This window comes from Amblyomma americanum, chromosome 5 (genome assembly GCF_052857255.1).
Source record: "Amblyomma americanum isolate KBUSLIRL-KWMA chromosome 5, ASM5285725v1, whole genome shotgun sequence".
In the NCBI taxonomy this organism is placed as follows: Eukaryota; Metazoa; Arthropoda; class Arachnida; order Ixodida; family Ixodidae; genus Amblyomma; species Amblyomma americanum.
Window position 1 is genome coordinate 112,291,043 of NC_135501.1, and position 12,682 is coordinate 112,303,724.

General features: G+C 45.6%; 1 protein-coding gene across 2 annotated transcripts in view; it reads right to left on the reverse strand.

Moving 5' to 3' along the window:
* Positions 1–5,620: 5,620 nt before the first annotated feature.
* Adck1 (aarF domain containing kinase 1) overlaps positions 5,621–12,682 on the reverse strand; it is a 28,467-nt gene continuing 21,405 nt past the window's right edge. The window contains exons 9-11 of one of the 2 annotated variants that reach the window (XM_077665139.1): positions 11,559–11,759; positions 10,490–10,619; positions 5,621–10,127 (exon numbers count right to left, since the gene is read on the reverse strand). In XM_077665139.1, coding sequence (XP_077521265.1) covers positions 9,907–10,127; positions 10,490–10,619; positions 11,559–11,759 — 552 coding nt within the window. In that variant the 3' untranslated portion in view covers positions 5,621–9,906. The remainder of the gene's footprint in view (positions 10,128–10,489; positions 10,620–11,558; positions 11,760–12,682) is intronic. The other variant, XM_077665140.1, reaches the window with a different exon arrangement.

The window sequence follows — 12,682 nt, forward strand, 5'->3', positions numbered from 1 at the left end:
CTGCTATCATTTTCCACTTGAGATACTCTTGTTGCTTGTGCTGCTGCTTCTGCAGGTGCACTTCCCATTCTTCATCGGTTCCATAAACTCGACGAGCCCGCTTTCTCGACTTATCTCTAGCCAACGCAGTTTCGTGACGCTCCCTGTCGTAGGTATCGCTAGAAGCAGCCCGGCGCCTCCAATGTAATTCAGTCGAAGAACTCGTCCGGGTGACAAGTTCTGGCTCCATGCCTCGCGGTGTCTACAGGCGGCGAGCGTTGGCCTTTATTCAGCAAGAGCGAATCACGTGGTTAGTTCCGGGACGCAACTGGCGAGAGCCAGCGTTTGGCACGGCGAGCGGTAGCAGTTGCGACAAGTCACGTGGTATGATGTCACAACCGCAAAGGTCAAATCCTAGTGTCATTTGGCCTTCAGCATTGCGTGCGAGAAGTGAAGTCACGTGGTATGATGTCACAACCGCAAAGGTCAAATCCTAGTGTCATTTGGCCTTCAGCATTGCGTGCGAGAAGTGGAGCTTTTCACTCCAAAACCGCTGCCGGAGGCAGGCGCTAGTGAATGGAAGCATGGCCGCCAAACATTAGCAAGACATGGTGAGCACTAAAAATTTACACGCCAACATCATCGCATGCAATGAACATGCAGAGGAGTGACATCAGAGGTTTAAAGAGTGGGCTGGACACTGAATACTCTCAGCATCCTCTGTGAGAAATTCCTCTCGGGACCGCAGATTAGAACCAAAAAAAGGACCAGCCAGTCATGAACTGCTGAACAACGGACACACACACAATGAAGTGCGTCAGCTCCGCTAAAGGAAAGCTTGAACACATATACTTGTCTGGCTTAGGGCTCGTGGCTCTGTGTGCAGTGGAGCCCATGCATTCCGTGCTCATAGTACATTTGCATCAAGGTGTGCCATAAAGGGACATATCGGAGTGCTAAGGATGGCAGAGATAAATGAAACCATGCCAATCGTGAGGACAACCCGCCACAGCTTTCGTGGCACATCTCCAGCCGCGCAGAAGAGTATGCTGGTTGGTCAAAAGTGACGACGGGCAAATTCGCCGAAATTGGCAGAGGGTGGTCTTGGCTGAATTAAAGGGAGACGACAGCGAGTCACAACAGCAAGAAGACGTCAGGTAAATTCCTCTGCCTCGTCCGTTTGTTGTCGATATGTTGCCACCTCCTCTCGGCGACGATGTGTTACAATTTCCCTGCCAGCCACCGCGGTGACTCAGTGGTTATGGTGCTCAGCTGCTGAACCGAAAGACAGGGGTTCGATCCCAGCCGCGTCGGTTGAATTTCGATGGAGGCAAAATTCTAGAGGCCCGTGTACTGTGCGCCGTCAGTGCATTCGAACTACAAGTGGTCGAAATTTCCGGATCCCTCCACTACGGAGTCCCCCATATATAGCGCGAGTCGCTTCAGGACGTAAACCATACCAATAAATCATAAACAATTTCCTAGCAGTACTTTCACGATTATGCTCCCTCTTGGTGACAAGAATGTGCTAGGCCTTTGCTGTACACCCACTCTTGGCAACAAGAATGTGAATGTGTGCATTTAAGCTTGTGTCAACTCTTGGCAACGAGAATGCTTTTCCTGCAACGCATTCATGTATACAGCATATACTAATGGCTAGGAGAAAGTGCTATGCCTTCCCTGCAATGTAATTCATGCTTACACTAGTTGATAACGAGTCTGCTCTGCCTTTCCTGCAGTGAATTCATGCTAAACGTATCTACACTCGGCGATGAGAACGTGCTACGATTTTTCCTGAACATTAATGCTTCCACCTACTCTCAGCGAAAAGATTGTGCTTCAGTGCAATGTGCGGACATTTACACCTCCTCCTGGAAACAAGAATGTGCTATGCCTTTCCTGCAGTGCATTCGGGCTTACACTTACTCTAGGCAATTAGAATGTGCCTTCTGTGCAATGCACTAATGCATACAACTACTCTCAGCGTCGAGAACGTGCCATACCTTTTTCGCGGTGCCTTTTAATATTACACATACTCTCGTCGACAAGAATGTGGCATGCCTTCCGTGCAATGCATTCACGCTACACACCTATTCTCAGTGAAGAGAATGTGCTCACCTTTCCTGCATTACATTCATTACACTTGCTCTCACTGACGAGAATGTGCCACACTTTTCCTGCAATGGATACAGGCTTACACATACTCTCAGCAACAAGAATGTGGCATGCCTTTCCTGCAAAGCGTTAATTCAAGCGCACACCTACTCTTGGAGAGAATTTGCTATGGCTTTCCTGCAATGCATTCATGCTTACATCTACTCTCAGCACTGAGAATATATATTAATGTGCTGTGGATTTCCTACAATACTTTCATGATTGCACCCACTTTCAGCGACAAGAATGTGCTATGCCTTTCCTACAGTACATTCACGATTACAACTACTCTTGGTGATGAGAATTTGCTACAACTTCCTAGCAATGCTTAGATGATTACACCGACTCTCGGTGATGAAAACATGCTACGCACTTGCTGAATGCATTCCACACCCACTATCCAACACGTGAAACTGATGCATGCCCTTGCTGCAATGCATTAATGATCATACCTAGTCTCAGCGACAAGAATGTGCTACGCCTTTCTTGCAATGCATTCATGCTTGCGCGTAGCCTCGATGACGACGTGAACTGCAATTTTTTCCCTCCGTTTCGTAAAAGTATACAGCTTGATAGCTGCTAACGAATATAACGCAAGCCGAATGCAGTTCATTTTGCTTCGTTCTTCGGATTGTGTTCGCATTTCATTTTGGTGCAATAGTAAATGAGATGCGGTTAGCACTATGTACCAATTCGGCTTACCAGATAAGATTTTTTATTGTGCTTAATGGCACTATATCTGGCTGACTATAATAGAGACTAGATTTAGACTAAAGAACCTTTTTCTCTGTGCAATCTCACTATGCCCTTTTTAAGTGAGAGCCAGAATTGGAGGCAAAAATTGTTTAGCAATCATGATAGGCAAACATGAGTTACAATTTTGGTTGGTTTCTATAAATGCCCATTTTATTTTAATACTCAAAAATGCGCTCTATATTCTCTTGTCTTGTTCTGCCTCCACTGCATATTCGGTCCGAATACAACAGAACGTTGTTCATTCGTTTCTTAAAAAAAAAAAATTGCCGTTGGACTTAAGCTCTGGCTTAGATTATAGTTAAATCCCAACACGAGCTGTTGTTTAACAACATTAGAGCTAAGATCTAACTGGTTGGTTTGGTTATATCGTGCCAATTTTCTCCGTTGTCTCTTGTTGCTGCTGCTGCGACCCATATACCAAATGGTGACGGTATTAGCTATGCGCAAGCATGCTCCATGGCCATTTTTATGACTGGTTTAAAGTCAAGCCCCATGTGGACCTGCTGTCACCAGTTGTGTCTCCGCTCTTCCATGTTGTGACGGCATACCAGCTACCGTGTGCGCTCGGGCAGGCTTCAGTTGCTTTGCGAAAGCTTGTCACAGGAAACACCTCCTAAACCGCAAGATTCAGACCTCGCTGTAGAATGCGGGCAAAGGGGCATTATCAGAGAAACCATATCATCCGAAACCAACATTATCTTGAAAAATGTGCCTCAAATACTAAGTAAACAAATATTTATTAATATCTCACATTTATCCAAATTTGCGTTATCCACTACGGCGACGCCAAGGACGACAGCAGCCTGGATTGCTTTGTTGACTTTTTTTTTTTAATGCTTTGCCCTATTGCAGTCCTGCCTTGGGGAGAAGCCACCTTACTATCGCTCTTTGTGTGTTCGTGTCTTGTCCCCCGAGGCTCGCCTCGCTTGCATGCTTGCGCACCTCCTATCGGCTGCTATAAGTATATGTGATCCGAAATTATATGCGGTGGACGAAATTACATGCGTACTTAGGAGAAATAATACAATTCAGGACTGTATTAAACAGAAGAAAATGAGCGTAAATTATAGGACGTTTTTATTGGTCCCAATTCGAGTGTATGCACCAAGGAATCGTATAAGCCAGAAAAATATCAATGTGGTTCAATGTACTCAAATGACCTAGAGACTTTTGACTTTCCTTGGCAATGCAATGCTTTCAAATAAGCAAAATGTCATGATGTAGAAATAGTAGAGTTCTTTGTAATCAGCCAGTAATTAATCTGTCAGGCACCTGAGCCATAACATTGAAGCAGATGCTCAGCACCATCCTCTTTGAGCTTTGAACACATTAGCACAACCTTCTGTATTATGCTATGAATGGGGAAACTGCGTAACAGCAATCCACGAGGGAAGCATGTAACCAGATGCCGTGGATACAGTGTGTAAGTGTGATTTCTTTCCGCAAAGCTCTATAGTATCATCACAACCACCACACAGGCTTTTCACCTGCATAACCATGGTCCGTACCATATTCCTCTCTACCGTTTATCTGTCCACTTAATTCTGAGCCTTTTTTTCACCCAGCGATCAGTGTTAAGGAAAAATATTAAGCTTTCCCCACGTATGAACCAAACATTATTTGCGAAGCACGCATTTCTAACTTCTCCGCTGATCGGCAGCGTAAAATGTTTGTGACTTTCAGCCCATAAAACGCGGTTGCCGAAAAAACCACAGCAGGGTACAACCACCTATTAACACATGCACGGATGTGTACTGGTATTCCTTTTTCCCTGATGTAATTGAAATATTGCCGCGAAGCTTGCTTTTTTTCTGATCTTCTTATCGCGGCAGGCACGCCGCATTATCAATTTTCTGGGACGCGAGACGCGACCAGAGTTATCTCGATTTTTCCTAGCCTCGCGCAAGTGTGCCTACTATGTTCTGGAACTTTCCTTGCCGCCTTTAAAATCGAGCACGGCTAAGAGCGGCGGGCATTCTGTTAGTCAACGACCGCCGAGCACGTTCGCTGCTATCGCCGCCGCTGAGTTTTCAGAGCTGTTCTTAGTGGGCGTAAGCCAGCCTATTAAAGTATTCTCTTACGAGCTGCTCTGTGCCTTCCTCAAGACCGGACCCCAGTCGGTGCTACGTGACCCCGGCGGAGTTCCCGTCACCACCTCGTGACAATATGGAACAAACTGTCAAGTGATGTTGTGGAGAGTGCAAATGCGCAACAATTTGAGCTAGGTGTCGATATGTTTTTGAGAAATGGTGTACAAATTATGAATTGTGATTCATGGTTGCTCATTGAAGTGCTTATGAAATGTGTTTTTATTCCCTCCCTGTAATGACTCTCATTGGAGGGTTAACAGTGTGACCAAATAAATAAATAAAATAAATTACCCAGTTTCAACCTGGTTTGTGAAGCTATAATGCACAGTACAGGAGGGGCCTTGTTGTCAGTTAAACTACGATGTTTGTGTAAACGCAAACCTTCAGTTGCACTCCAGCACAAAAATAGCATATCTGCCTACAGTTTTGCCACAAAAAGGTGAAGCATTCATACTCTTTAGTGCGACCACTTTCCAACAAGCTATGGCATTCAAAAGGTGGTTACGAGGAAATATTGGAGCCTCAGATTAACTGCGGTATGTTCCGAGGCATCATGAACATTTTTTGTGTGCATGTGCGCAGACGTGTTTTTCAGAGTGGTAGAACAAAACGGCTAGCTTTCTTGCAAACTCAATGTGTTTCATTACCATTTAATGGAGCTGTGCCTAGGTTACCAGACAATGGCAAATTTACCTCATTCACTCTGTGCTTATCTCGAGCCCTTTTGTGACATCAAAAGCAGGTCTCTAGTTAGATTGACCCAGGCATCTCTGTTCTTCTCAGTCAGTGGGGCAAGAGCCAGAAAAAATTAAGTTTTTGTTCTTCAGAGCAAACAGCCAAGAGAAGACAGGGCTTCCATCAGAAAGGCTCATACTGTTCATTGCAAAGCAGTGACAGAAAATGTCAGATATACACATGCAAAAATTTCCCTTTTTATCGAAACACATTATGAAGCTACAAAGTACTGTCAAAACTCTTGCAGCAAGCACTGAACTTCATTTTGATAAGCAGGTCAGAATTGCTATGGTACCCAAAGAACTCGCAGTTGAAACAGTTCATGCAAAAATTGGTTCTGTCCTGAACGAGAACAAAAGATGTCTTCTGTACGAGAAATATTTCATGGTTCTCACCAGTGCTATCGAATGTGCTGAAACACAAGTATATTCCGCTAGCAAATGTAGGTGTATAGTATTCGTTCCCAGCTTACAAGGTGATCGTGACTCAGAATATGCACAGTCCTGAATCCCAAAAACTAGAAATCATTCATGTATGCTTGCATTTTTATTACCCTTACAACAGATGATATTCACACAGCCTGTCTGTCTCCTTGAAATTTTTTTATATCTTTGTTTAATACCACCTGCGGCATACAGATCTGAGTCTTGTGAGCGTCTGCAAACTTCGAGAGCTTTGAAATTATATTTTCGGAATTGTTCAGTGGTTGCAGTACTCTAGACAGACGATTCTGGCTGATAGATATACAAAGCTTGTGTCTTCAAGCGTCGCTGTCTGAAAAAAGAACGACAATACCATACCAAAAAACTATACAACAGTCAATTCCGGATATATCAAATCTGGATATAACGAATTATTACTTCTTTAATTCTTATATAACATAATATATTCAAGCACCTCCTTGAAAATCCCATGCAAAAGTACAGCACTACAGAACACATATCAAACTAACACCGACAGAACGTTTGGTATATCGAAAGGCGCGCTGCACCCTGGCTAGCAAAAGTACTCCTAATGCCCCCCCCAACCCCCCCCTCTCACATTTCACACGCAAAGCTACATTGGCTGCGCGACCTTAGGCACCTGGTACTGCTAACCACATGAAGACGGCGTAAAACTGCATGAACGTGGCGTGTAGCCAAAGGTAGCCTTCAGTCTGGCAGCCCCATTTTCCACCAACAGTTGTGTCATGTGGTACAGCCAGCATTGGTAAAATGCTTGCCATGCAGTAAAGGTAACTTAGATGATAGAAGGCTACTGGTGGCTCTCTTCGGGCCTGCTTCACTCGCTTTGCTGCCGAAGGCGTCGCCAAAGCCAACTGTACTTCCAATCTTAATGATGAATTATTGTGATTATACTGTACCGGTATCATTAGCCTTGGTAAATAGGCAGCACCTGTTACAGAGTGACCTCCGTGGAGGCTTCCATGCAAAGCAGGCTAGGCCGAGCGACAGACACCCAGAGATCAGTGCGCTGTCAATATGCTAGCATGCAGCATGCCGCTGCACAAAGTGCATCTGTAGTGTCGGTGAGCCATATTCTTATTTCTATATTGCAGATAATTTTGTCTATCGTCATATTACATATTGAATTAGCGATACACCGAACTATTTCACGACCCCCTTCCATTTCGATGTATCCAGGATTGGCAGTATACACTCTCCACCGGTAATGCCCAATGTCATGAGGGGAATAGTCAGCCAATGGTTTCTTTATTGCCCGGCACACTGATATAGCTAAGGCCTGTTTCTGGAAAAAAATTTTTGTCTTTTTGGCGGCTAAAACACTGCTTTAAACTATCAGTCCTTGCACCCATAATTCACTTTTTTAGTGACTTAGTAACCGGTCTGTACACATTATCAGTATAGTTGGGTATATGCAAACTTCAATCCACCCCGTTTGCACACTTATGCCCTCTGTTCACATTTCTTTCTTTCTCAGAACCCTGTTCTTCCCCTCTTGCAATCAGTCTGAACCATATATTATATAATATTAGTCCTTCTATAATATAATGCTGAAGTTAAAAGCACATAAATAAGACACGATTGCCACAATACAATTGAGTGACACTGCAAACCAGGTTGCAGTTATAAACAATTTGAGCTTCAGAGTCTCTGCAAGCACAAAGCAACAATCTACAATAAAGCAAACACACACAACAGGGCTGGACGTACGTTGCTCTCACAGCATGCAATATTGCAAAATGTACGGACGGAGAAAGAGTTTTCGCATCTTGCAGTGCTGCCCTAATTCACTGCTTGCCCCATAATATCCAAGCAGCACAGAATGCAAAATAAGAGTTACATTATAGGACTGGGAAAATATAATTCAGATGACTGTCACACACATATCCTGAGCTTTCCGTCAAATAAGACACTGACATTTTTCTCCGTCACATAAACCTTGGATCTCTCATATCTGAGCTAGGAGGGGCATCACGCAGGAGCACAACGGTGATGGTCGACAGTAGCACCATTGTTTAATTGCATTTGTTAAGACGCTCGTAAGAGTCACCAGCTGCCTGAGTTGGGTTTCAATAAAAGGCATGGCAATTGTGCAAGCAGGCATGGACAATGAAGAAGATGATGACATGGAATGTTAGCATTCTGTGTCATCGTTCACCTTCTTCACTGTCTGTGTCTGCTTGCACCATATTCGGTGACAACTTTTCATAGCAACGTAAGAGGCAGCTACAGCGGCAGAGCACGTGTACCTGTCTCGACCGCAGGGCAACCACCTGGCACGTTACTCACTGCGCAGTTCCATTATCTAAGGATGCTTCTTATCTGAACAATTTGTTGTAATCAAAAGTACTTTTTACAGTGACTCTCTAACGCAGTATATGTGCAGTAATGCTGGAAATATGCGTTAAATAATGAATATTACAAATATACTGTACTTTAAGAGGAAAGTATTAACTGCAACCGGGGACTACCGTATATACTCATGTAAGAGGCCCACCCCACCACCCCTCATGGCAGCCGGCAATTTGGCAAAAAAGAAAAAGTCAGCCAAAAGAATTGCTTTATGCGTGCATAATTTTGCACACGTGGTACATTATGCTGGGAACTGATAGACGATAACTGCCAATAACACTCGGTACGATGACGCATGCGTTCTCCTGTGCAACAGACTCTGCCTGGAACCGTGAACATACGGTGCTGCAACGCTGCTAATTCGTACTGTGCAATTGGCGTTTGCATCAGAAAAGAAACATTATGTTGTGCAAAACAAACTAGGATGGGGTGCACCTACACAAGTGGTGAATTTCTTTGCAGTGACTTTGCCCGCCAGCCAGCCAGGCTTGAGCCCCGTAGCAATGCACTGTTCATCCAGTGTTGCTAGGCCTAGCGTCCTTCGCATCGAAGCCGCACCAAAAGTGCTTCGAATCTAGTCGCGATTTACTATGAAAGGTCTAACCTCGTTACCAGTCCACCATCACCTCCCTTTAAAATGAATGTACGATTTTCGCAATGCCTTGGACTGTGAGGCTGTCGGAAAAGCAGGCTAGAACGCCACCCGACACTCAGGGCCACGGGTCGCACGTGTGGCGGGCAGTTCTGAACTGTCAGTCAGTCGAATGCCAGATCTTCGGAGCATCTTGATCTTTACTTAGAATTCCGTGACATCTGTCAGTAAACTGATCTAGCAATGTGTTTTACTTTATGCGGTTAATGCATGCTAGTCTTCTGAAGGATTCGTCGGGACTGCTCAAATTCATGATAAAAATGCGTGTCACAGCATAAAAGAGGGACACGTAATCGGTGCTCCGCAGCAGTAGTAAAAATTTTACGGAAAAATGCCGGTCCCTTGTAAGGGCCGCACACAGTCAGAACCGCTGAAAAAAAGTGTGGCCCTTATGTGCGTATACACTATATTCCGCTGTCTTAGAAGGGAGGGTATGTTTCAGATCTGTAGCTTGGGCTGCATTACCATGAAAAGTTGTCACACAGTACAGCATCACACTTTCTAGTGTTAAGATAGGTATACTGAGCTTCAAAAATAAAATGAGATCACTGCACCAGAGAGACATGAGAGGAATGTGCCATATCTCTGCGAACCGCCACCAGCACACAGTCTTCAGCACACAAGACTCGAAGTGTTCACTGTCCCACATGTTCAAGGAGTGAAGGTTCAGGCATGGGCACTCAGGCCAATGGCAAGGTCATGTGGCACATGCACAAAAGCACGTTCACGACAGGTTGCTTCCCCCCAGCATCCGGCCGACCAGCGGCCTAGTTCTGAGCCACAGGAAGGTCTGATAGGCGGTGATGGCCGACTGGGCAAAGCAGGCGCGCATCGTGACCATCAGCCAGCACCACCAGGAGGCACAGTGCTTGAGCTGGTCTTCGTAGACAGCACGCACGCAGCACCGGGACATGGTGATGAAGGAGCGTGCTGCACCTCGCGTTCCTGCACAGCAGCATCCAACAATACAAGGGAGTCTGCTTGCTGCACACACTAGGATATGACGAATGTGCCCTACGAGGTGCCAATGTTGTAAACTTGTAAACAAGGCAATACACTAGTATGGTAAGTTTAACTGGGCAGATTAGGCACCCAGTCTTCCCAGTCACTTACCACCATGTTGAAAACAAAATGACCTACTACTATTGTGACACCCAAACAAAAGAGGCAGTGCTCTTACAATGTGTATGATGCCAAACAATGCCAATTGTGTTTTTGTAGGAAACAACACAGTCCTATGTGCCATCTTGGATCTTTATGTATGAAAATAAGCCACAAAGTGGAAATCCCCCCGTGGCTGCTCCTACCAAGGTTAGCCTCGATGCCCCGCAGCAGGTCGTTGGTCTTGAAGATGAGCAGCATTTGCCGGGGTACCATGCCCAGGATCTGGGAGATCAGTGAGAAATGCTGGCTGGCAAACTCCTTGATCTCAGTGCCCTGCATTGCAAAAGCGGGGTTGCTACAGGCACAAGAGTGTAGTATTTGCAGTCACCAGTCGCACACCAACTGTGAAAATGGTACACGACATGAGCAGCGGCATTTCCTGTATTTCTAGGCGACCGACCACCACCTGTCAGGTGGTCTTGCCTAGCTTTGCAGCTGGGTGAGGGGTCCGTTTGCACCCTGGCAGGCAAAGTGGAAGCTGCAACAGGAGCGCCACCAAGACTGCTACGCAGTTTCCCAAGAAGTGAGCCAGAAGGTATTCCGATTCTGAGCAGCAAAGCAAGCAGGAGCTCTCACTGCGTGCTCCCCGCCTCCCATGGGCAGACATGAGTGCAGGCTCAGTCGGTTCATCAGTGTTTTGTAAGTAACTAGCCCACTCCGTGCATTAGTTGCAGTTGCAATAAACAACACCTGGAGGTACATATTTTCATTCCCACATTTGTTCCCTAGAGTATGGACTCGGTCGTGGCTAGCAAGTGATGATTTCGCATCTGAGGAATGCGAAGGAATGCCACCCAATATTTCACTAGCCTGCCGCTCTGTGGTGAGGAAATGCTCGTCTGCCATATTGCAGAAGGTAAGCATAGGCATAGAACATCTCTAGCAGGCAATTCAAAGCCACATGGTCTGACCCAAATACACTTTGCCACGTTATCTCTGACAGCATAGCCATACCCCTCTTCGAGTTCCTACAGCTCTAAAAGAATGCTTCACCTAACGAACCAAGTGTGCATTCTGAGAGCTGTGCCAATAACACTGCTCAGAACCACCTTTTGAGAAACACATAAGCCGCAAGCAGACTCTGCACTTTGCTGTAAAATTCCTTCATCAGTGTTGCAAAGTTCGTGCACTGAAAGCTGCTGCCAACATCATCTTTGAAGCACTTCAGAACGAAAAGCGCTCACTCTGACAAAGAATAACCACTTCGCTCACCTCTGCCTTGGTCTGCTTCTGCCGGTCGATGCCCCGTGTGATGGACTTCCAGGAGCGGCCCGAAACGATGCATGACAGAATCTTGTGCAGCTCACCCGGCACACCCATTTGGCTGCCCCAGAGCTCAAGGGAGTCCAGGTCCCGACGGATTAGTGCCAACCACAGGTTGGCATACTGTAGCCGGAACTGATCCGTCAGTTCCTGCACAGCACAGAGGAATGGGAGTTTATTCATTTATTTTGTTTATGTCCCAATACTGCAAGCCCCAACATATCGTCTGTGGCAGGGTGGGATTGACATCGGTAATCATCAAGACAAATGCCAAATAGATGGTTTATGGTTTATAGGGGTTTAACGTTCCAAAGCGACTCAGGCTATGAGAGACGCTGTACTGAAGGTCTCCGGAAATTTCGACCACCTGGGGTTCTTTAACGTGCACTGACATCACATAGTACACGGGCCTCTAGATTTCATCTCCATCGAAATTTGACCGCCACGGCCGGGATTGAACCCGTGTCTTTAGGAAAATGCCAAATAGATGATAAAAGAAAACACTGAAAAAAAAACTATAGCAAAAACTTGATAATTAGATCTCAGAATTCAAAGTCCAGAATAAATCATAAAATTTAAGCAGCCCCATAATTTTTAAAGTCAATTTCAACAGATGATGTGAGCTGGTAGCTTGCACTAACTGGGTTCCCTCGAAGACCTGCGGTGCCAAAAGTGGATTCACACACCCGAAGAGGATGCAGATGAATCTATGAAGTCACATCAAGTCAGGGAACCGTTTGTGCGCTGAATGCATTCACACAACGGATGAAACCAGCAGATCCCAAATGACAAAATCCCCTCCTTTTTCAGTCCACATCGTCAGCGGACGTGAGTTGGTCGGCCTGAATCCTTGGTGTAAAGCCATGTGATCTACTGTTCGTCCTCAAGACTTGTGATTCGGCCTATCATGTGAATCCACATTAAGCAGACATGCCCGAGTTTTCCACAAATTCAGGAACACTTGAGTTCGTCTGGCAATGTTCACCACAAACTTGGGGGCACCCGAGTTTGTCTAATAATGAACTGTTGCGCCATTTATAATAGACCCGCGAGTCCACATGAAGCGGCGCGAT